Below are 24445 nucleotides of genomic sequence, written 5' to 3'. Positions count from 1 at the left end.
TTACTAGAGCAAACCCGCCCTACGGGCGGGCGAATAAAGATAATTAGCATAAATCTATTTTAAATGTTTAGTTTACTTTTAGCTAAAAAAAACATATTTTAGGTTAAGATTTATAACTTTTAACAATTCATTTTAGAAAATATATACTGTCTAACTATTATAAAATTGTAAAAATAAAATTATGTTTTTCTTTTTATACATTTTAGAAAACTAATAATTTGACAATGTAAAAAAAATTAACTTATTCATTACAACTAAAAATATTTTAAGATAGATGAATAGATAATATGAAACTATCGTTGCTCTTTATACATACACATGTTTTTGGGGAACAATATACATATACCTGTTTTTTTTTTTTTTTTTGACGACAAACGGCTATTCGATTACTCAAATTGGAGGTAGTCTGGGTAACCAGACCGGAATAGAACAACCAATAAAAAATAACTCCCTATGAAAGGATCTAGCTGTCATAGCTAAAAAATCTGAGAGCTGATTGCGCGCTCGAGGAACATAGGAGATATTAAAGTCCGGGAAACATATTAGTAATGTTTCCATCCTCTCCAATTCTGTGGCAAAGCTTGGCCAAGCATGAGGCTCCTTAATCATGGCAATCAGGTCCTTGCAGTCTGTTCCAAAGCTCTGGCATGTCGAGTGTTGTAGCATATTCTCCATTGCCGATCTCAATGCTTCAAGTTCCGAATGCAAAGATGATTCCTATCTGGGGAGATTTCGTGCTCCTATGAGTTGATTCTTCCCGCCACTTGTTTGTTATAAGGACAATTCTCCTAAATAGCACTTTTATATGTTTTTGTCACAAAAATAACAAAGAAAGAAGAAAATGACTAAAATATTTTATTTAAAAGGTCAAAAGACTTTTATACCCTAGATATTAAAAATAGAAAAATAAAAAATATTATTTTTTTTTATATTTTCAGATTATGTTTTTCAGATTCTAATTTTTTTTATAAAATTTTTACTTTTTGGAATTTTTTCGAACATGTTTTTTTTATTTTTTCAAATTTTCTTTTTATAATTCGAAAATAATTTTTGAAATTATTTTTCATATTTTTATTTTAAAATTTTAGTATTTTTTTAAAAAAAATTTTAAACCTTAATCTCAAACCTCTCCTTAACTCTAAACCCTAAGGTTTGAATTAATTAACCATAAGGATATAAATGTAAACTAATCTTTTTAATGAAATATTTTGATCATTTTTTTTCTTTGTGTGCTATATTTGTGACAAAAAACTTTTTTTTAGTGTTATCTTAGTTATTTTCTCTTGTTATAATCTTATATGTATCATTATATAGAAAACAAAGTTAACCATGTTATCAGAATAATTGAATAGAAAATTTAAAATAAATATTACTGCCTGACTTATAAAAGACACTCTTTACAATAGTTTTATTATTGCGAAAACGTGTTGTTTGTTTATAATTGTATTGGGTTCCTTGACTTCTTGTTTGATTTTGAATAGTGTTTTGAATGATTAGTGGGGGTTTATGGCATGTTTCTGTTTTAAGTGCCCATTTGAATCGCTGCATAAGTTTAACGTTTCATTTTTTTTGAGTCGTGTGTAGGCTTTCGTTTGGTTGTAATGTGTGTTATTTGTTTTTCAAAAATGATTTGCGCCAGGATGTGATTGTCGGAGGTCAACGAATTAGATCCGGTGTGAGTGATATTAAATGCTTTCGAAGCTGATATATAGTACACAAATATTGGAGTATTTTATTTGTGACTACATTTTGAATTAGAACTGGTCTGTGAACATATTTTAACAACTATATAGGCCTTCATCTGCGTGTTTTTTTTTGCTAAATAATTTAGTATAATGGCTAACTTTTAATATGCCTTTATGAGAATTAATAAATGAAATACTCTTTTTGCAGTGGTCTGTTGTCAACTCTTGCTTCACAAACTATTAACTATTAAGCAGAAGAGCTTACCGAACTTGATTTTAGTAATGCTCAGCAAGAGTCTTCTAAAGAACTATTTCAGTGTCTAATAGCTGGAGATGTTCAGCATGTTTTTACAAACATCCAGTCAGTCTGAGACCTACATCAATGACCTTGCAGAACAACTTAGCTGCTGCTCTAAAACCATCTTGAGTTTCAAAAGAAGCACACTGATATGGAATCTGCCCTCAACCATTGTATATTTTTTTTTCTTTTTTGTCATCACCATTGTCTAGTAAATTACCAAGAATACACTTATAGCTGATAACAGGCTGATAACAGCGCTCACTAATAAAGATGATTTGTTCCGTTAATTTCTTCATAGAAGTCACATCAAGACAGGCGAACTTGCTTATATGCTCATCTAAAGGTGAATGTCTTAAAACTCTCGAGATAAAGCGTATACAGAGAGAGTAGGAGATAGTGTAGACTATGCAAAACCTTGGAGTCTGTTCTAGGTGTTTTCCCCAACTCCGAGAAGAATGCTTCTTTACTTCGCTTCTTTTGACCTTGAAGCATTCAACCCCTCCTGAGCATGTTGAGCCTTGTTTACCTGTTTGAAAAAAGCCAAAGTTTTTTGAGTCAAAGGAATCACTCTAAGAGACTAATCAAGCTATAAAGAAAAGGAATTAGAAACAAACTTACAGCATTGAAAAGCTTGACCACTATGATTCCAGGAGTTCATGGAACCAAAAAAACAGAGTCAGTATCAAAAGAAAAAATAACACCAAAACAATCTTGAGGATTGAGGAAATCATACCTCCTTTTTAGTAGCAACACCTATAAGAATCTTCTCATGCAACTCTAAATGGTTAGCAGGTTTAACATGCCCTTTCTCAGCAACCTTAAAACATTATTACAAGTAACTCATCATCAAAAATCACAAAAACATTTCTCGTGAGTGCAAACCAAAAACCATACCAAATGTTTTGCCTTTCTGGCCTGACCCTTAGCCTTCTTAGCCTTCTTCTCAGCTTCCTCATCAGCTAGCTTCTGAGCAATAAGATGCTTATGTGCTGATAAAACAGGACCCTGTTCCACAAAAACGCCAGCACAGTTTCAATCAGTGTTCTAAAAATAGGATTAGTCAGAACAAAACAACTCTTATTCAAACAGATTTTCTAAACAATAATCTAAAGTAACAATTCTAACCACCACCACCTAGCCATTTCTTGAACATTGATTTTAAAAACATTTCCTGTCTGAATTAGAGTAAATAGAATTGAGATCTCTCTCACCAATGCATCATCTCCTTTACTCTTCATAATAGATTTAAAAGTCATCTTAAACGCATTGCATCCATCATCATCACCAAACCTGGTGATACCAGATTTAATCTCCCCGTGATCCTCTCAATAAGTGTTCTCGACCTTGTCGGAGCCATCTTCTTCCTCTTCGACTTCGTCGTAGTTCCGTCCCATGTTAGCATCGGAGATCTTCTCGCGGATGGTTACCTCTGGTGCCTTCTTCATTTTGTCTTCTTCTTCGTTGTCTGAGTTGTAGTGTCGCGCTCTCTTCAGAAAGAGCTTTTTGTTCTTCTGTGTGAGCTTGAACCTGTCGGAGGAAGGAGCTTTCTGGATTTTTGTTACTCTGATGCACATCTCAGTGGAGCTAAGTTGAGAGGATTCAACTCCAGCAGGAGACCATAGCAGAATTTCAGAATGGCCTCAAATGTTTCTGCTCCACCTGGATAGTTTTCAAGCTTGAGATGATATCCATTCCCAGAACCTAAAGGTTGTAACTTAATATTTGCTTATGTAATGATATTTGGTAATCAAAGGAAACTTTTACTTAAGCTGGGACTGAGAGAGATGTGAGAGGGAGTAGGTCTGATCTTTCACCTGAGAATAAAAATAGAACAATGAAGAGATTAAGGAGTAGAGATGCTGAAAGCCAAAGCAATGTACTGAAGAAGCATTAGTAGCCTATAACAATAATGCAAATATTACACCTAGCAAGTGAAATACTTTCTAGTACAGAAAAAAATAAGCAGGCTGATCAGAAAAATAAAGGCAGATTGAGTCATGAGTGTGTGTTGAAGTACCATGTCTTGTGAGAGTTCCAAAACAGATGGACCAGCAGGAGGATGGACAACTTTAGCATTATGAACTGAAGATATGTAATCATATCATATCACTGATTGCATCCATGAATGCCCCTACAAAATCAAGGTCAATCTCTAGTTGATTAGTCATAGTAGCATATACATTAGCGTATACAACATCAACTGAAAGTAAGAGTCTGAGCAAAAAACTCTTGCTTCACCAAATTATTAAGCAAAAGAGCTTACCGAACTTGATTCTAGTATCTCACAGAACATCCAGCTTAGGTGTATGCCCACAACGGTACTCCTCAATAATGTAAGAAGCCTAACTTATCATCGAAATAAAAAACAATTAGAACCCCTAAAAAAATTAGGCTACTCAAAAAAGAAGCATTGAAACGAAAAGAACTTACAACTCTATCCCAGTATTCATCTGATAAATGCACAACTTCCAACGTGACATCAACCTGTAAAATGGCACCCCAAGAAGCTGTAAAGATCTTACCTTTCATTGCTCTAAGTAGAAAAGCTATAAACCTTTTGAATAAGCGGTAAACATATCTTCCAGTGAAGTATATAAAGTATGAACCTACCTGCTCTCAGACATGCGTTGCACACTTCAAATCATCTTCCCAGGGGTACTGATTCCAGAAATTTTCAAAGCCTTTTCCTACAGAACACAAAAATATCACAGACCCATATTTCTAGACAGAGACATGAGATGAAGAAGCAGAGACATACCTGGAACCAGATTTTGAGGTATAAGGCGGTTCAAGAGTGGTCAGCAGCGTGGAGGAGGCGGAGGGCGACGGTTCTATCGCCGCCGCCACTGAGGAGGATGGCTACACGTAGAGGCTTCTCAGGAACGGAAAATGAGAAGTAGTGGTCGGAGAGAGAGACGCATGGCGAGGAAAGGAGAGGCTTAATGGGTGAGGGGAATGAAAGGGAGAGGAGGATAAGGGAAATATGTGAAAGAACCGATTTATCATCTTAGCTCAGGTAGATGCGAATACGATCGGCTGCGCAACCGACGTAGCCATAGATTTGGAGATGCGAATGTAAACTTACTTGAACCCTAATGAAATATGCGGTGTTTCATCACATTGTATTGTTAAAGCACGCAAGTAGATCGACGAAGAGACAATGGCCCCACGAACAAAAAGTCCATACGAATCAGAGCGTAAATGATACCGTGCGTTTTGAGAATAGGACACGCGGCATGTTCTCATATCACTATTATCTGACGTGGCAAGAGGAGAAGAGAATCCTCTTCTTCTTTATAGTATAAGATGTGTGGGCTTTAAAAACATAAAAGTTCTAATATGGTCTTATATTAAAATTATTTATATAATTATAAATAAAATTGATAAAATAAAATAAATTGATAAAACATTATATATTCTTTTTATATTTCTACAATTAGTTACCATAATTATTATTTGTAATATTAGTTGAGTTGTTTGGTAATTTATATTAATTTGTTCTATAGTTACTTTTTATTTGTACACTTATGAGCAACACATGATAAAAAATCATTCGCCACAAAAAAAAAATCAAAATTTATTTAACTTCTCATTTAATATATAGTAAGATTTTACAGTTTTACTGGTTGGTTTGGCTCCTCTTCATTCAGTTCATTAATGCATCTTACACACACACACTATTTGCAACCTTAATCTTCGCTGTGACACTTTTGTTGTACTTGTACATAATTCTATGCAAATGCGATTTCTTTGCTAGATAAGTTAAGCCATTGTGGGATCTCTCCTAACATAATAGGCTTTACGTTATGATGTTCCAGAAAAAAAGCATACGTTATTTTGCAACAGTATCTTCCTAAAGGAATTCCAACTACCAGTCTCTTTTGTTTAATTTTTCTTATGTAACTACTTATAATTCCAACTAAGAGTCTACCAAATTCGCTGTAATCTCATTAACTACTTAATGCATTCTATTAAACAAGCTGAACTACCAGTTACAATATTGTTAAATACGAAGACATAAAATAATAAATAAAACCATGTCAAATATAATATGACTTATGCCTTTGTCAAAAAAAAATATATATAATATGACTTATGAGCTTGTCCTATAAATATTAAGCACTCATGCTTCACAAACCACACACGTAAACGAATCTAGAGAGAGCATTCACATAACCTTTTATCTAAAAATGAGGTTTTCTCATGCTCTCATCCCTATTGCCATATTGGCTTTGGTAATTTCCTTTGCTGAAGCTTATGATCCAAGTCCACTACAAGACTTCTGTGTCGCCATTGATGACCTATATGGCGGTACTAAAAAAACATATTTCATTTATTTCTCTTATTTTCTCCATTCAAATTGATTCTAACGTTGTAATAACGTATGATCTTTGAAATATATCTCTACATGCAGTTTTTGTGAATGGTAGGTTCTGTAAAGACCCGATGCGAGTTAATGCAGAAGATTTTTTCTTCTCAGGCCTCAACGTGCCTGGGAACACCACTAACCAAGTTGGGTCCAATGTGACCACGGTTAATGTTGATCAGATCCCAGGGCTAAACACCATGGGCATATCATTGGTGCGCATAGACTACGCTCCATATGGACAAAACCCGCCTCACACGCATCCCCGTGGGTCAGAGATCCTTGTCCTCATCACAGGAAAATTATACGTCGGGTTTGTCTCTTCCAATCAAGACAATAACCGTTTATTCGCCAAAGTATTGCATCCTGGCGACGTATTTGTGTTCCCCATTGGAATGATTCATTTTCAGGTAAATATTGGGAAAGTCCCGGCCGTTGCTTTTGCAGGATTGAGTAGTCAGAACGCTGGTGTAATCACAATCGCAAATGCTGTGTTCGGGTCAAACCCTCCTATATATCCAAAAGTTCTAGCCAGGGCGTTCCAGTTGGATGCAAATATTGTTAAAGAACTTCAGGCTAAGTTTGGTCCATGAAACTTCTAAGTCATTGGAGTGCTTATCATTGCTATATTTATGCACTTAAACAATGATGTAAAACTAAATGTTATGTCATATAAAACTAAATAAATAATGTTGTCTTATATATTACTTCTAAAGCTCTTAAAAATAAAGTGATATCGGCATAGTTAAATTTTCATGGATACCTAATCAGGTCTTTAAGAGTTGTTAAAATGTACTCATTCCACTAAGTTTCGCGAAAATGAAGCCGTATGTTACATAGAACATGCGCCAATAGGCTACTAAATCACATCTAAACCATAGTATACTATTTAATTTTAAGAGTTAGTTTAGTAATTCTAGGTATGATTAGAGTCATTACAAGTAACTAGAGTCTCTGTCCGCGCTACGCGCGGAAAATGCTTTTACATATTATTTTCAATCAATTAATAGACCAAAAATAAATTTTCTATAATATTTATAAATTATGTGTATTTTGTTAAAAATATAATGAATTTAAAATTAATAAATCAGAAAATGTCTAAAACAGTGAAACAAATGTTTATAGGTTGAGTTTTTTAACGTACACATTGTTGCTTAATTAATGCGACATTAGCCTTTTGTATAATGTATGTTTTTATTAGCTCCTGAGTGGATTAATGTAATTCATCTTAGATAAAGTAAGAGTAATATTTCATTCCGAATGTTAAGGTGAATAATACTTTATGTATTATTTAAAAAATTAATTAGCAAACTCAAACATGATAGTTAATTTTATTTTCCATTCACCTTTATATATGTTTAGATTAGTGATTGTTATCAGGATAATTTATTTTTACTCTTATCTACTTTGAAATTGTCTAAATATGTTGTTTGGCAATTTCATATGAAGAAATATACAAAAGTTACATGTGAGACATTTCAAGATCAAAAAGTTTTTTTTTAATTTTTCCTTTCAGTTTATATTTTTTTGTTTGTACCCCTAGAAAATTAAGCCTTTAAAGAATTATATTTTTGTATTAAGTTTTTTTTATGGTAAGATTTTTTATGATGTCTATTTTCCCAATAACATTAGGATGGACCTTTAAAATAAATAAAAATTATATTTTGAAATTTAAATAAAGTAAACACAAAGTTTATGAATAAAATTATTTAATAGGAATGTGTTTGTAAGTGGATAGACATAACATTTGTTTGTAAGTTTGGCCATAACATGTAGCATTATTGTGGTTTCTTGAGTGACTTGAATGATATGTGAATACGATGTTAAAATGTTTACTTTACCATTTGTAAAAAATACTATATATGCATGATATATCAAAGACCCTTAATATATGACAGAAATAACAGACTACAATCTATTAATATATAACAATTGTATATATATATATATTCTCTTTTAGTATTGTTAGATTTATTGTAGTCTGTTATTTCGGTTTAATTTTTCACAAATTGTTATTATTAATAGATTATTATATTTTTGTTATTCCAATAATTTGGTTAAAAAACAAATAATACCTATAAAGTAGTGGCTTTGTTTGGTTAAAGCAAACAAAGAATCATAAAATAAATAACAAATTCAATTGAGCATGAGCACATTGTTAGGATTTTGTTTTGTTATTCTTATTCAATTGATGGCAGTGAAATGACATCATATTTACTCAAATTGTATAGTACATGTGGTTTAGCATTATTGACCATATCATCTGAATATCTCAACATTATTGTATTTTTGTTATTCCAATAATTTGGTTAAAAAACAAATAATACCTATAAAGTAGTGGCTTTGTTTGGTTAAAGCAAACAAAGAATCATAAAATAAATAACAAATTCAATTGAGCATGAGCACATTGTTAGGATTTTGTTTTGTTATTCTTATTCAATTGTAGGCACGATGACAAAAAAAAAAAAAATTCAATTGTAGGCAGTGAAATGACATCATATTGACTCAAATTGTATAGTACATGTGGTTTAGCATTATTGACCATATCATCTGAATATCTCAACATTATTGTATCCTTTCCCCATATCAAAAGTTTCAAGTCTCCCAAACACTATATGCTGAAGAAGAATAACATAGCATTACAAAACACACAGAGGATTTACTACAAAATGGACTCAAGTCGATTTGCACTCTAAACCGGACCAAGATCATTCGGTCTTTTTATCGAGCTTCTTCTTGGTCTCCCCGCTGTAAGGACCAACATGGTAAGCATGCTTCTGAACAGCAGCAAAGGTTCAGAAGCAAAGATAACCATCTCCACACACACCAACACTTTCTGAATAGCTTCCTGGATTTGTTCCACCTCCAACCAGAAATGGAGTGATTTGATCACTCCCATCGCCACCAGTATGTCTAGTGCTATTCCCTGCAGTCCCAGAATCAAAACCAATCAGGATGAGTTTGTTTCTTTTGAGGGTTTACTGATATTATGGAAAACATTTACCTGCCAAAAGCAAAAGAAGACAATCCCTTTGATGCACAAAGGAACTTCGCGAGTGGGTTATGAGGAGCAAACCAAACCTGCATCAAGAAGAAAGCATACATCTGAATCTCCACAACAGCAAACGGTAAGTGGGGTTTTCAGATTAAAACGAAAATAAAGTTTGTCACCTTTTCTAAATCTTCATAATCTAAAGCTTTGATCATCTCTTCTTCCACCTGGCTGAGTTTCTTTTCAATCTCTCTTAGTTCCTCATCAACCTAACAACAACCAATTTAATTAGTCTTTTTTTTTCAAATATAAACTCAAAAGAATATAAAGAGGTTAGCTAAAGGGAACATTGAATAGTATGATGAACCTTATCAACAATTAGTTGATAACTCTTCATCTCAACTATTGTCTCATTGTTGTTTTCCCCAACCATGCGTATAACCTACTTAACACAATGACATGTGTTAAAGTGTTTTACCAGAGAAACTCGTGTGCTTATTAGGTAAATTAATTCTTGATTTGTAAATTATTCAAATGCAGCTCCTCTTTTTTTTGGCTTTACCTCGGTGGTCCGAATGTTGCTAGCGTTTACACCCAACTTGGCCAATACCAGATGAGCTAAACAACGTCCATCACTAATAAAAGCAAGCAGAAGATGCCCTGATCCAATATAGTTATGCTCTAGCAACCGACAGAACCATATATATATATGTCAGAAACACTCACATTTCTCAAAACATTAAAATGAAATTTGCCAAAAGTTGATATATAAGAAAACAGATACCTACCAAGTTTTCGAGCTTCTTGGCCGCCATACGTCCTGGAAGGTTGCGGCTGCAACTGAAAACGGTAGACACTAAGTTACACCAGCTATGAATAGGATGAAACCAAAAAAAAAAAAAAATAGTAGCACTCTGTGCATGTTATCTCTGCGAATGGTTTGATCAAAAGCTAATGATTTTGAAACACAAAGTATACTGAAAGAAGCTAATAACCTTCACATGTCAGACCCAGACAGCAAATAAGAAGCCTTATAACTTCTGCTGGATCCAGAGCAGTCCGGCTCTAAATTATTGCATCAAAAAGCTTCTAACTTTGTTAATTTACAATCATGTCAATACAAAAACACAGCCACTTGTCACAGAGAAGCAACACAAGCGAAAGCCTTTTTTTTTACCAAAACAATCCAAAAACAAACTAATAACTCCAATTTCGTTCCTTTGTTTGAATCTAAGATTGTTCAGGAGCAAGGAGATATTGCAGAACAGTATGTAGCCGGTTACTACAAAAAGCTCAAAACTTTATGATTGATTGAAATAACTTGTGAATCAGAATCGATTAACACTCAAAACCCAATCATACCCATTAATTTGAATTCGATTTTTGGTTCCTAATATTCCAATTTGTGATCTCGAAGCTGAAGAAGCAATGCGATCTCTCTGTAAATCTGATCAAAGCTAAAACATAACAGCTAACCAGAGAGAGAAGAACTAACCAGAGAAGAAGCGCGATGAGAGTGTGAGAGACGTGAGTAGAATCAGATCTCGAATCTCCAAATAATGATACGATACCATCAGCTCCATGAAAGAGATTTCAAAGTACTCAGGTGAAGACGAAGATTACAGAGCAACCAAGACGGTGAAGAAGAAGTGGAAGAGTCGGGTGTTGCTTTGAAGTAATTCACGACAAAGATATGGTATCAACTTATATATAAGGAGAAAGAGAGGGAGGTAGAACAAATAAAGAAGAGATGAGCAAGCGGTAACGGATTTAGAGAGTAATCAGGGGAAGACAAAGTGGAAGAATCGGAAGATGAACTACTCTCTATGCTTAAAGACGAAATTAAGGTTTAGGCAAAACTGGGCTTGAATTGGGCTAGCCAACATAAACGAAAATGACGTGACAGATTGAAGATATATGATTGGAGGATTTAATTAAATGACGTGGATACTCTCATTGTTGATCTTATTTAGCTTTTAGTATAGTATAGATTTCTATAATGACTCAAATTTATTGTTTTGTTACTAAAATAACTCATATTTTTCAAAAATAATTAGGATATTTTCCTGGTCTAAATTACTCTTTTGTCATTTTTATTGTCCGAAACGTTTGGTGCTGAAGATGAATTCATCTAAAATAAAAATGAAAAAAACAAGTTACATTCAAGCGCAACAATACTAACAAACATTCAATCTAATGAATAGTTTATCAGAATTAAAACCCAAACAATCAATCTCATGCATAGTTCATCAGAATTAAAACCCAAACAATCAATCTCATGCATAGTTCATTAGAATTAAAACCCAAACATTCAATCTCATCCATAATTCATCTATAAATCCGGCCTAATCAGGATTGCTAAGATTCTCAACTCGTGACTCATAATAGAGGAAGAAGAAAAAATTCAGATGCTTGTCGCTAACCTGAGATTGATTCCTCGAAATCGCAGATGGTGGAGAGAGTGTGACGTCGAGATTTTGCGTATGAAACATGAGAGGCTCTGCTACTCTTCGATTAAATAGGAGATTAGGGTAGGGAATTCGAATCTAGGAAGAAACTGAATCGCTTCCTCTTCAGCCGTTTCGATTTCACATTAGGGTAGGGATTTCGAAACACAAAGTGTTGGAACTCGTAAATTTGTAACATGTGTGCTTCTGTACATACATTATACATACATAGTATATATTATATAAGTTCGGGTTATTTCAGGTCATACTTCGGTTATCCGTTTAAACCGAACCGAACCCATAGTCCAATGTATCGAAAAATTAAACCTGATCGGGTTTTCTCAATGAATTAAAACTGATCAGATACCGTTTTTCGAGTCGGGTCGGGTTCGGGTTTTGGGTTTTATGCCTAGGCCTACCAAATACAATGATCATAGTTAACCATTTAGAAACAACGATCAAAGGCAAAACCATTCAAAAAAAAATATGTTTTGGCCATAAAGGAAGTGATTAATTAATTCTCTAGTTTGTCCTGAAGGAAACCAGTAAGAACGTCCATTTCTTGTTTCTTGAGAGAGAAGCCAATCTCCACGCCTTCGCTTCCGTCTCTACTCTCCGCAAATGAAACCTCGCCTTGATTAATCGACACAAGCACTACTCTCTCGATCTCCCCCACCCGTAATCTAACCCGTATACTCCAAAGCGGGTCGATCCGGCAACGGACAGAACCTGTGACCCTACAGGAGTAGACGAGTACACTTTGAAATGCTCCGGAATCTTCCAAGCCACATTCTCGTCCAATTCTTCAATGGAACCACTGACAAATCTTGCCGCAGCCAAAAACCCTTCTTCACCCAAAAACGCTGCGGCCGTCAATGGAATCCTAACGACGGCGGAAACACGGTTCCCGAAATAATTCAACGAAGCTCTTATCAAGCACATGAACGCGTTTCGACGTAACTGCTTGGAGTCTGATGATTCTCTCTTGAGCCGCTCGTGAAGCGTTTGGATATCTTCTCGAGTGAGATTTGACGTGAAGCGAGACAATGTCGAGATCGATCTCTGGCGACGGGAAATGCTTCAAAGATTTAAGGCTGTCTGATTCTTTGCCGCCGGCAAACGTTTTGGGGAAGGAGTTGAAAGCGTTAATTATATATAGAAATTGGTTTGCTTGTCTACATATCTGGGCCCGTGATTTGAGAAAAATGCTTGTCATTTTTCCATGTTAAACGCCATGGGGTGCCTTTAATCCGATGCAAAATCCTTGGGTTAGAAACAGGGTCACTGAGCGCATGGCGGAAGCTGACTCGTCCGAAACTCCTAACTCTTGTACCAATGGGTATAACTCGTGGCTAAGGACACTTCATTTCCGGATAAACTTGAGAAGTCAGCATTTATTTTTTCTATTTATATCATACACATTATGACAATAAAATTTTAAAATGTACTAGATTCTCACCCGCCCTTATTTTTTATTTTAATTTTGTAAAGAAATTTAATTTTATATTTGTGTTTTTTGTAATTATATTTGTGTTTGTTTTTGTAATCATATATGTGTATTGAATTTGTGATGTTGTATAACTATAAATTTGTACCTAGTGTTTTGAGATCCGTTCTAAACCCGCTTGAACCGATAAACTCATTGATCCGGTATGTAATCTGGTTTGAGTTTTAAGAAAAAATATTATTTAAGCATCCGCGAAAACTCACGAAAACCCTTTAAAACCCATAATCCGGCTATCAGTTGAACCACTGGTTGAACTAATGTGTAACTTAGTTATTAACTCTTTTTATTTTTAGTTATATTATTAGAATCTGTTTGTATTCTAATTAGGAAGTTAGATTTTGACCCGCCTTTTAAATGGACGGATATATTTTTATTTTACATATTTTTTAGAAATTTAATTTTTATATTTTAGTTTTTCTTTGTAATCATATTTGGGTCAAATATTTTTAAGAAGTTATTAGTAAGAGCTTTTGATAATTGTATTAAATTTGTGATGTTGCAAACCTAAATATTTGTGCTATTTAATTTTGTAGTTTTTACATATTTTTAGAAATTTGATGTTTATATTTTAGTTTTTAATCATATTTGGGTAAAATATTTTAAAAAATTATTAGTAAGAGTTTTGACCAAAATAAATTATGTGTAAAATTTTTTATATATGTGTATTAGGATTATTAGTAAAAATTATCAGGATTAAAAAAATTCTTTTTTCATGTCTAAATTGCACTAATCAAAATCTAACGTTTTATCATCAGATTTTAAAATTATTTCTTATTCAAATAAAAAACAGTATTATTGTCACCATCAATTTTTCCTTTAAAAGAATAGACATCATCATCACAGAACCCAGATTTTTTGTAACCAAACAATTTCCCAGTTTTTCCCTCAAAAAAAATTATAACATGCACGTATGCGTAATGCATCATATTGATCAATTGATCATCGTTTCCATTCTGACAACATTTTGTAATTTGTTCAAACAGTTATTCATTTTTAATCATGGTCGAACAGTTATTGTAGAAGTTTGAAAAAATGCTAGTTATTAGGAATTTAAGTGGCGGTTAAATTAAAAATATATATAACTTATAGATGCAGTTATATTAAAAGGCATTTATTGTTAGGAATTTTAAATTGAACCTAACTAATATCAATTGGACATGTTTAAGAATTAATAGTATTGATTCTATAAAAGAACTTGTGAAAATCCCATAGATACTACAATTTTTGTGACAAAATAGCATGAAAAACTTCAAAAACATCATTCATAAAACTAGAAGGAAAAAAAAAAACTAAACCACCATATACCCTAACCTCTACCTTTAAAACTAAACCCTAAACTTTAATCACTAAACTCTAAACCTACATATAAAATATATTTTTGTATAATTTATTGTTTACATACTTTAAAATAATTCTAATTTTAAAATTATAGGTTTAATTAATCATCTAGTTATAAATAGAGATTATATTTGTCTTTTAACTTTTAATAAATGCTATTTGGATATTTTCCTCTTGTGTGAAATCTAGTTATCAATTCAAATAGATCAAATTAAGTTCATTATAAAACTTGTTGAAAATAAGTATATATTTATTTCTGGAATTATAAAGATTTGCTACATAAATGCAACTTTATGAACTATAAAATTATATGAACTTTTATATTAGATCGAACAAGAAAAATCCTATGAAAAATAGAAATATGTAAATAAAAATAAATGACAGTAAAAAGTAATCTTTTAATAATAAATGATATGAAAGTTAGATGTGGAATTCAAAAAAAAAATTCTGAACACAAATAAGCAATAAACAACTAGACAAGTAAAGAAAAATATTATAAATACAAACCGCGCATTGATCCAAAAATAGAACTAGTATCCATATAAAAATCAGTATATACACACACACACACACACACATATATACATATATATATATATATAATATTAAAAATAAAAGGATAAATTATTATCTATAGATGAAATTAAGGGTTCGATTGCGAACAATTATATATATATATAATATTAAAAATAAAAGAATAAATTATTATCTATAGATGAAATTAAGGGTTCGATTGCGAACAATAAACAATATAATGATAGAAAATAATAAATAAATTAAAATATAAGAAATGAACGTAATTTAACTTTGATGTTATCTTTTAATATATAAATATCAAATTTGAAAATATTGTTATTGCTATTATCTCCGAAATAAATATATAATATAACTTTTAAATGAGTAATTAGATAAAGGGATACTTTGTAAATTACTCCACTAATAGATTGAAATTTGAAAACTAAACCTTCTATTTTAATTTTTTTGAAGACTATATTTTCTTAAATGTGAATTGACTTTTTACCCAGATTAGATATTTCAATAATTAAGATATAAATTCTAAACTAATAAAAATAATATTATTATAACTATTTATGTTTAAAATAAATTTATGTGTGTTGAGATAGATATGTTATTTTACCATTTAGAATAATACAATAATAAGTTTTTTTTGTCATCACAAGAATATTATAAAATAAACAAAATTTAGCATGCAATTCATATAGATTATAATTTATTTTCTTAACCTTATATAAACAAGTCATGTTTGTTTGCATTCTTTTTTTTATATTCTCTATAAAATATTCATTTTTCTTAGAAGTCATTATCTACCGGTCATATGCAATATGATTTTCCTAAAAGAAAACAAAACTATTGTCATAATAAAATAGAAGCATAATTAGAAACTGAAATTGATTCATGAATCAACAAGCTTTCTTAATTAGATGAGAGAACGAATCTGTAAAACTAGAGAAATAAAAAGAAAATCAGAAATAGAGGATACAAAGAAGGAGATAGATATGTTATTTTACCATTTAAAATAATACGATAATCAGATTTTTTTCATCACAAGAATATTATAAAATAAAAAACCTTTATCATGAAATCAATATATATTTTATATTATTTTCTTAACCTTATATAAACAAATCATGTTTGTTTGCATTCTTTTTTTCGTATTCTCTACAAAATATTCATTCTTTTTAGAAGTCATTATGTACCAGCTATATGCAATATGATTTTTCTAAAAGAAAGAAAAGACATAGCTATTTTCATAATAAGATAGAAGCATAATTAAATCGACAAGCTTTTTTAATTAGACCAGAGAAAGAATATGTAAAACTAGAGAAATAAAAAAAATCAGAAATAGAGGATACAACGAAAGAGACGAGACGTCATCTTGAGTTATTATTTTATTTTTTCTAACTAATAAAAAGTTTAAGATATGTTAAAAGCATATTGGGTTATCTAAAGATTTTTGATTTAAAACAATTTTTTTGTAAAACCGTTATTTTTAATATAAAATAAATTAGGAATTGAAAAATATTAAGATTGGACAATTTTGGTAAATTTGTATTTACTTAAATGTATTTTCCCAAAAACTTAAACAATAGTGTAGTTTTCAAATTATAAGCTTAAAATATTTCTTTAAAACAAAATAAAAGCTTTATATATCATAAAACCTACGATTCACTACATATTTTTAAACTAACCGGTTTAGTAGTTGCACAAAAAAACACCGGTTTAGTCATAACCATAAACAATTTGAATGGTTTAGTTTACTGGGAGCTGTTTGACGAACGTTTTGGGAATGTTTATATGATAGTTTGACTTTAAGTTGGTGTCCCTTGTTGAGCTTAGTAACGTGAGCTTATTATCCTAGTGGAGACAGCAAGGTGATTGATCAATTGTGCCGAATTCACCATTTTTTCTGTTCAAACAAAATATGGTGTCCCTATGATATTTTATAAAATATCCCCATGTGATACGACAGTGTAAATTTTTGGAACCGAACACAATCTCTGATATTAAAAGAAGATGATGACATGCCTTTAAACTATAAACGTGGATAATTTTTAATAGTCTTCTCAGGTGACACATTACATTTGTCTATTTCTGTGTGTTTTGATTAGTATTCAACTAGATTATGAGCGCGGGCTTCGAATTTTTTAGTATAAAACTATTTACTGAAAATTTTAAAATTACAGTTTATTTTTATATTTTTAGGTTGCTATAAACCATCCGGACTGAAAGTGATCTGGCTCAAACATGATGATGACATTTATAATATTCGAATGACACTTATTTAAATTTAAAAGCCGTAAAACACGATATTTATTTAAGTTATTCAGTACAGAAGTTTTCAAAATTGTTTTTATGTTTCTTTGTTCAGAAATGAAACAATACTATTGGATCTTTAGGACAATTATCTCTTTTTATTTGTACATAATATTATTTCGAAATATTTTTTTACTTGTGCATTTTTTTTATAATTTTTCTAACCTCTACAGTTGATTTTCTATGAAATTTATTAATCAGATATTAACCAATTGTTATTTGTTTATGTGTTTTAAAATGTAACAAAATATTGAATTTTTTATTTCAAACATTAGTTTTATATGAATTATTATAAATTATTTCTATTTTATTTAATATTGTATCCTATAAATATCTATATGTGATTAAACTAAATTGTATAACACTATATTTTGTAAATATTGATATATTTAATATGGAATGTATTTCTGTTTGGTATTTTTACTACAGAAAACAACAACCATTAAATGGTGAAGAAAATATAGTATTATTTAATTTGTTTTATATAAAAAAGTTTACTAAATGGGGCCAAGCTTTATGATACAATTAGATTTTGATCCGCACTTTTAAAAGCGCGGAATGGTTTCTTTTTAGAATATTATATTTTATAACATATGTTTTTGTATGAGATATATAAATATGTTTTTTGTATATGTGTATTAGTTGTTTTATATCTTTAGAGTGACCATTTTTGAGATATAAAGGTAATACTATATAAAATGATGCTGATTTATAATATTATATTTAAAGTCAATAGTTTTGAAAAGGATGGAATATTAAATTTTTATTAAAATTAAATCAATGCTATTAAAGTTAAAAAAAATTATAATTATTTGGTTTAACCTTTGATATAATTAAACAAATTTAATTAACAAAATCAATAAAATAATATAGCGCTATAACTCTATATGTAAGTATTATGAATTAGTTGACAAAAAAAAAGTATTATGAATTATAAAATGAATGCCTATACCGAATATCAATAGAAAAGCCATTTATTGTTTCTTGAAATAATGAAATAATATTTTTCAAATGAGTTAAATTTATTATTAGTCTAAACAAAATAGAGTGTTTTTCTTTTATAAATCCATGTAAAATTATATTAAACAATTTGGGCTTTGATGGCCCATCTTAAGTAAAAAAAGGATTTAAAACTAACCAAAAAAAGTTTGATTACTCGGTCTAACAGTACACCTAATTCAGTCATTTAAAAAAGTAATCATTGAATTTCGGGGAATTTTCAAAAATACCACTTTCAAGGTACCATTATTCATCTTTACCACCACTAAAGACACATTTTCAAAAATACCTTATTTATTAAAATGGTAAAGACTCTTATATCTTTGTTTTTATATGTTTTTCAAAATTCCAATCCCAAATTCTAATTCCTAAACCTCTAATTCTAAATCCTAAACCCAAAATCTTCAACTCTAAACCCTAAACCCTAAACTATATACCCTAAATTCAATATCCTAAACCCTAAACCCTAAAGTCTAAACTATAAACCTTAAATCCTTAACTCTTAAACCCTAAATCTTAAACTCTAAACCCTAAACTATATACCTTAAACCCTAAAACATCAAATCTAAACCCTAAATCCTAAACCTTTAAATCTAGACCCTTCATTAAAAGTAGTGGTTAGTGTAAACATGAAAAGTGGTACTATGAAAATGGTATTTTTGGCAATTTCTCTTGAATTTCCTGTTAGTTGTATCTAGTAAATGGTTGAGTTTTTTTGTATTTAGTGATGTTGATTGATGACAAAGTTAATAAAATATGATATTTTAATTTCATATAATATTTTTAAATAAAATTATGAGCATATTACGAAAGCTAAAAAATGGAAATGGTTAAAGAATATACCGGTAATATTCTTATTACGAAAATCGATATTTATAAAAGCTTGATAAATTGTAGTTCTTTGTAAATAAAATTGAATCATAAACATCATAAAGTGATTACTTTGGTATATATTTTCATAAACAAAAAAATTATTACAAATAATATTTTCTAAACTCTAAAGCATTTATAGCTGTATATATTTTCATGCCCTTGGCATACCAAAAAGTCATATAATATGAGACATGGGAAAAATATGTCTCAGTGTGGAGATAATATTATTTGTACGATATGTTAATTTCTGTTTAGTTTTTTTGTTATATTTTAGGGTTTTTTTGGTAACTGATATATTTTAGGGTTAAGGGCTGTATAGTTTAGGATTCTGCTTATAATTACGATTGTTTGGGTTTCAAGAGAATCCTTGATAATTATAATACTGGGAATTGATGGTATAATTGGTGGAGAGAGAACATTAATGGCTCAAATGTGATTTGTCTATAATTAGTTGATTTTTATTGGTTGTTTTTGTTTAATTGACTAAAATAATTAATAACACTTCAAAAAAGGTAATGACATGATTTTGTAAATAACTATAAAAACTAAAGGCAGAATCATATTAAAGATTCTGATTTAATAGTATAGATGCTCATCTTGGCTAGAAAAAATTAAAATGAATTTTGATTGAGTTTGAAGTTCAGAGACATGATTATTTAATATGTTTATAAAGTTGGGTTTGTCCGGTCCGTTTAGTAAAACAACGTGAAGCCTCGTAAATGTTTAAGTCAGTTGTTTTATTCTCGACATCAGAAGATTGTAACCAAAACTACTGTGTTTTAAAATCAGTGGCATAAGTATGTAATTATTGAGTAAAATTCAGGGTTAAGTACAAAATGTAATTCAATTTTAATAGATTAGTTTATAAGTTTTTACTATTGAACATCATTTTTGACATTTCTTTTTGGCTAAAGATTGACTTTTTGATATTGAAGAAAGTAGCGAGGGTGGAATTCTGCTCGCCTCTTTGCTAAAACCTCTCATGATCTCCTTAAAATCTAAGCCGAAGTATTGTCTGTGTCTTTCCTGAAAATGTTGTGATATAAGAATATAAATGGCACACTATTCACTATATTAGCACTTAATGTATCACGAAAAGTGATCTATTTTTTTAATCCGTCGTTAAGCAAATCAATCAAAGCCTCCATTTCGTGTTTCTTGAGCGAGAAGCCAACCTCCACACCACCATCCCCATCTCTACCCTCTGCCATAGATATCGCTTCGCCTTGATCGATCGACACAACTAAAACTCTCTCGGGTCTACCCCACCCGAAATCCAACCCGTACACGCCAAACCGGGTCGACCCGGCAACAGACACAAGCTGCGCCCCTGGCGGAAAATCGGGAAACGAGGCCAACATATCCACAAGCTTCAGCGCAACAGTCTCATCCAACTCCTCAACCGAATCGCTAACACTGCTAGCAGCAACCAAGAACCCTTCTTCACCCATAAACGTCTCCGCCGCTAACGCCATTTTAAACGTAGCCGAAACGCAGTTCCCGAAATAACTCGACGGGACGGGCGGATCAAGAAGGCCTCGACAATCCACCGCGAAGCCATACCCGATTGGTCTACTCGGGTCACCGCCACGAGCTCTGATTAGACACGTTAACGCGTACGAATACGTAACTACAAACGTCGACAATCTTAGCTCTTTAGGTGACGTTGAAGCAGAGGACTCTCTCTTGAGTCGCTCACGAAGCGTTTGGATATCATCACGGGTGAGTTCCAGAGTTAACCGGACGACGTCTGGACTAAGCTCCGGCGACGGAAGAATCTTTAAGCTCTTGGGGTTGTCTGGTTCTTTACCGCCGGAGAACATTTTGAGCAAAGAGTACCACTCGTTCAAAATCTTCGCTTCGATATTGTTCGGATTTTTAATGACCGTACGATCGTAAAGGGGGATTAGATCCTGTGGTAAGGAAGTGTTTACCGTTTGGTCTTGTTGGCGTTTGCATGTTTCTGCCCAGAATTTAAGAAACATGGTTGCCGTTTTTCCGTCAAGAACGCCATGGTGTGCAGTCACGCCGATGCAAAACCCTTGGTTTGGGAACAGCGTGACTTGAAACGACACGGCTGAGGCCAAGTCGTCGGAGATTTGTAACTGGGGCACCAAAGGGTGCAACTCGGCGGTAGGGAACGGTTTGTTTCCGGCTAAGCGGGAGAGATCAGCGTTGGACTCGGCGACAGTGAATGAAACGGCGTCGTTTGGGGAGTAAACGATGCTCGGTTTCTGATCGAGTGAGTCCCAGACGAGGTTTCCGGCGAGTGGGAGATAGTGAGAGAGGGATGAGGAGAGAGAGGATTTGAGGTTTGGGACGATGACTGAGTCGAAGAGAGGGCGAGTTGCGCCAGTGACTTGGTAGAAGATGACTCGTTCGACGGGGTGGAATTTGAACCAGAAAATGTCGAAATAGGTGAGGGGGAGAGTGAGTGACTCGGACGAGGCAGAAGGGGTGACTCGTGACACGTCAATGACGTTAAGTGAAGAATCCATTTTTTTTCACGAAATGTTGTGGTGTAGGAGAGATAACTCAGATAAGTGGTGGCTAACTAGCCGCCGTATATATGGGGGAGATTTAGGTAGAGATGTTCAATTTTGCTTAAACAAGAGGAAACAAAAACTAAAATGGAAAGAAATACGGAAATTAGGCCATATATACACAAAAATCAAATAAAAATCACTAAATAACTAAAATTCTAACCCCCTCCTAGGCGACTTATTATCCGCTCCGGATTGGCTCTGAAAATAAAATATCCTAGGTGCCTCGATCTGAATCCGGATACTAAAATCTGGGATTCGATTGAATCTCGATGGATATCTTAATTTTTGGATCTGGATATTGGATCCGTGATTTTAAAATATATTAATATTTAAAATTTATTAATAATTATATTTGATATATTAATATTTATAAATTAAATTAGTCATATATTTTAATATTTTATTTTTAATAATAATATATGCATAAATATGTTCACAAATGTTGTAAAATATTTAATTTATTTGATATTTTTAGATTTGTTTTGTATTTTTAAAAATATACATTTTTCAAATTATTTTCTGGATCCAAACCCGGATACTTGCAGATATCATAATTGCTAACGGATATCCGAAAGGCATAGATCTGAATCCAGATATCAAAATCACGGATCCGGATCCGGATACAGGTATCCCAAATATCTCAGATATCCAGATCTGTTCCAGACCTACCCCCTCCTACTTTTTTTATATCTCTCTACTCTCTCTCTCTTAAAATTTAATTTTCCTATTCTGATTATTTGCGAAATATGCCTTAAAAATATATGAATTTTAAATTTTGTTTAACCCCCAAAAAGGTTTAAAATATTGAAATCAAGCTGGTCTTCGTGGTCAATGGTTAATTATTTTCAAAATTAGCAGTAAATCTTTTTCCAAAAACTATGTTCTATCTTTCCTTTTCCTAATTTCAAAAGTAAAAATATATAATGATTTTGTGTTTTAGCTATTACATACTAACTTTGTTCAAGAAACAAAAATTCTATCTCTCCAGAATTTGGTTATAACTTCTCACTAACGTTGTAGTTAAACATTATTGTGTTTTGGTGGAAGACGGGGAGAATATATTTATAAAAAAATTTTGAATTTGATAGGTGAAAATTTTGCAAAGAATTTACTACATCATAAAATTTACTACTACTTAAAAATTATATCACCACTATTTTTACCAACCATACATACAAACATTTATCACGTTTTCACCAATACATACCAACATTTATCACGTTTTTACTAACCTGTTCTGTCCAGATTTAAAACACTGGTACAAACTTTAACAACCGGAAACAACTTTAATAAATGGTTCAACTACAAACCCATTAATACATATGGGTTTCGAGTGTCAGAAATTTAAGTTATACAAATTAATGAAAATTATTATATGAAATTTTCAGCATGGCGAAAAAGAATGTTGTCATGCATACCTATAGTAAGGCGGCGCTTTATGGGTGCAATCATATATAAATCGCTTTCTGGGTTCAATCATACATAAATCACCATAAATCTATAAGATTATTAGTTGTGGAATTATCTTTGTAATATTTTATAGTTTGTAATAAGTAATTAACCATCGCTAAATTTTATTACCAAACGTTAGTGTCTTCTTTGCGCCCAGAGATGGCTATGCAGAGTTTGCAAACAAATATTTGATACACAGGATCTATAAACCAAAAGGTCGAAGCATATTACTAGTTTCTGTCAAGTTCCCATGAAAAAAAGTTTTTGACATCTAGTTATTTAATGTTTTATATGTGTATCGTTGTAGTATGAAGAATTGTTTAATAGGATGAACTGTTTCTGAGTTAACCACTTCATTATATGTCTCAGCCTTTTTCAAAAGTTAGAAGCAAATAGAGATTAACAAGTTTTACGGGTGTTTACATGGTGGGCTGTAGTCCAGCCCCTGGCATTAGTGATGCAGCACAACCTGTGATCGTACCGATCACAACTCCTTAACCGCCTAGGATGTTTCCTTTTTTCTATTATGTTAGTTTTACATATTCTTTTTTAGTTAAAGTGTCTTAGGAAAAGGAAATCACTATCCCTTAAGGAACGTGATCTTTTAGCCTATATAAACAGAGGTAATCGACCTCTTTGTGGTCACGCTTTTGATTAATAAGATTGAGTTTTCTTAAGAGCTTTTACAAGCACTGCGAAGAGTATTCGCACCCCTAAGAGTTCTAACGAACACTGCGAAAAGTATTCGCCACCATTGTTATCACTTGCTCGCTACCTTAAGCCACAAGTTATCAATTTAGGGTTCAAACCTTGAACCTCAAACGTTTATAGCTTCCGCTTCTCCATCAGTTGGTATCAGATTCAGTACGTTTCTGGAGTTCTTCTTTCGTTTTCAATGGCAGCAAAGAAAACGACGGGATCTTCACACGACATGACTGAGCTTCGGGAACTTCTTCTCGAGATGCAAACGGCTCTAATCACCACTTTACAGACATCAATGCAGACCTCCCTACAACAATTGGGTGACTCGTTGACGACTCGTTTGGACGCTATGACCACCGCATTAGTCACCCGCTTGGAACCTCAGAACCAGCAAGCCATTAA

The 24445-nt window shown here is 32.1% G+C and overlaps 3 protein-coding genes, 2 long non-coding RNA genes and 2 pseudogenes across 5 annotated transcripts; 1 reads left to right on the top strand and 6 right to left on the bottom strand.

Moving 5' to 3' along the window:
* Positions 1–2276: 2276 nt before the first annotated feature.
* Positions 2277–2795, bottom strand: LOC130511006 (uncharacterized). The gene is made up of 3 exons (XR_008944791.1): positions 2720–2795; positions 2605–2624; positions 2277–2512 (listed from the first exon to the last, which is right to left on the bottom strand). It is a non-coding gene; the product is annotated as an uncharacterized LOC130511006 (long non-coding RNA).
* LOC130511298 (uncharacterized) lies at positions 2796–4118 on the bottom strand (annotated as a pseudogene).
* A 130-nt stretch (positions 4119–4248) lies between these two features.
* LOC130511643 (uncharacterized) lies at positions 4249–4673 on the bottom strand. The gene is made up of 3 exons (XR_008945136.1): positions 4597–4673; positions 4417–4470; positions 4249–4328 (listed from the first exon to the last, which is right to left on the bottom strand). It is a non-coding gene; the product is annotated as an uncharacterized LOC130511643 (long non-coding RNA).
* A 772-nt stretch (positions 4674–5445) lies between these two features.
* On the top strand, positions 5446–7280 carry LOC108834509 (germin-like protein subfamily 1 member 16). The gene is made up of 2 exons (XM_018607844.2): positions 5446–6297; positions 6401–7280. Exons 1-2 carry the CDS (start codon positions 6177–6179, stop codon positions 6943–6945), a joined length of 666 nt encoding a protein of 221 aa, XP_018463346.1. The 5' UTR covers positions 5446–6176; the 3' UTR covers positions 6946–7280.
* A 1541-nt stretch (positions 7281–8821) lies between these two features.
* LOC130511918 (uncharacterized) lies at positions 8822–11182 on the bottom strand. Its single transcript, XM_057009788.1, has 7 exons — positions 10840–11182; positions 10133–10184; positions 9907–9979; positions 9712–9786; positions 9524–9613; positions 9357–9433; positions 8822–9278 (listed from the first exon to the last, which is right to left on the bottom strand). The coding sequence occupies exons 1-7, from the start codon at positions 10925–10927 to the stop codon at positions 9272–9274; spliced, it is 462 nt and encodes a 153-aa protein (XP_056865768.1). The 5' UTR covers positions 10928–11182; the 3' UTR covers positions 8822–9271.
* A 1123-nt stretch (positions 11183–12305) lies between these two features.
* Positions 12306–13521, bottom strand: LOC130511297 (phenolic glucoside malonyltransferase 1-like; annotated as a pseudogene).
* Positions 13522–20365: 6844 nt separating this feature from the next.
* LOC108833929 (phenolic glucoside malonyltransferase 1-like) lies at positions 20366–21963 on the bottom strand. The gene has a single exon (XM_018607317.2). The coding sequence runs from the start codon at positions 21839–21841 to the stop codon at positions 20447–20449; it is 1395 nt and encodes a 464-aa protein (XP_018462819.1). The 5' UTR covers positions 21842–21963; the 3' UTR covers positions 20366–20446.
* Between the last annotated feature and the right edge of the window lie 2482 nt (positions 21964–24445).

Source organism: Raphanus sativus, chromosome 4, assembly GCF_000801105.2.
Source record: "Raphanus sativus cultivar WK10039 chromosome 4, ASM80110v3, whole genome shotgun sequence".
In the NCBI taxonomy this organism is placed as follows: Eukaryota; Viridiplantae; Streptophyta; class Magnoliopsida; order Brassicales; family Brassicaceae; genus Raphanus; species Raphanus sativus.
Note: the sequence above shows the minus strand (reverse complement) of the source record. Positions and strands in the feature narration are given on the sequence as shown.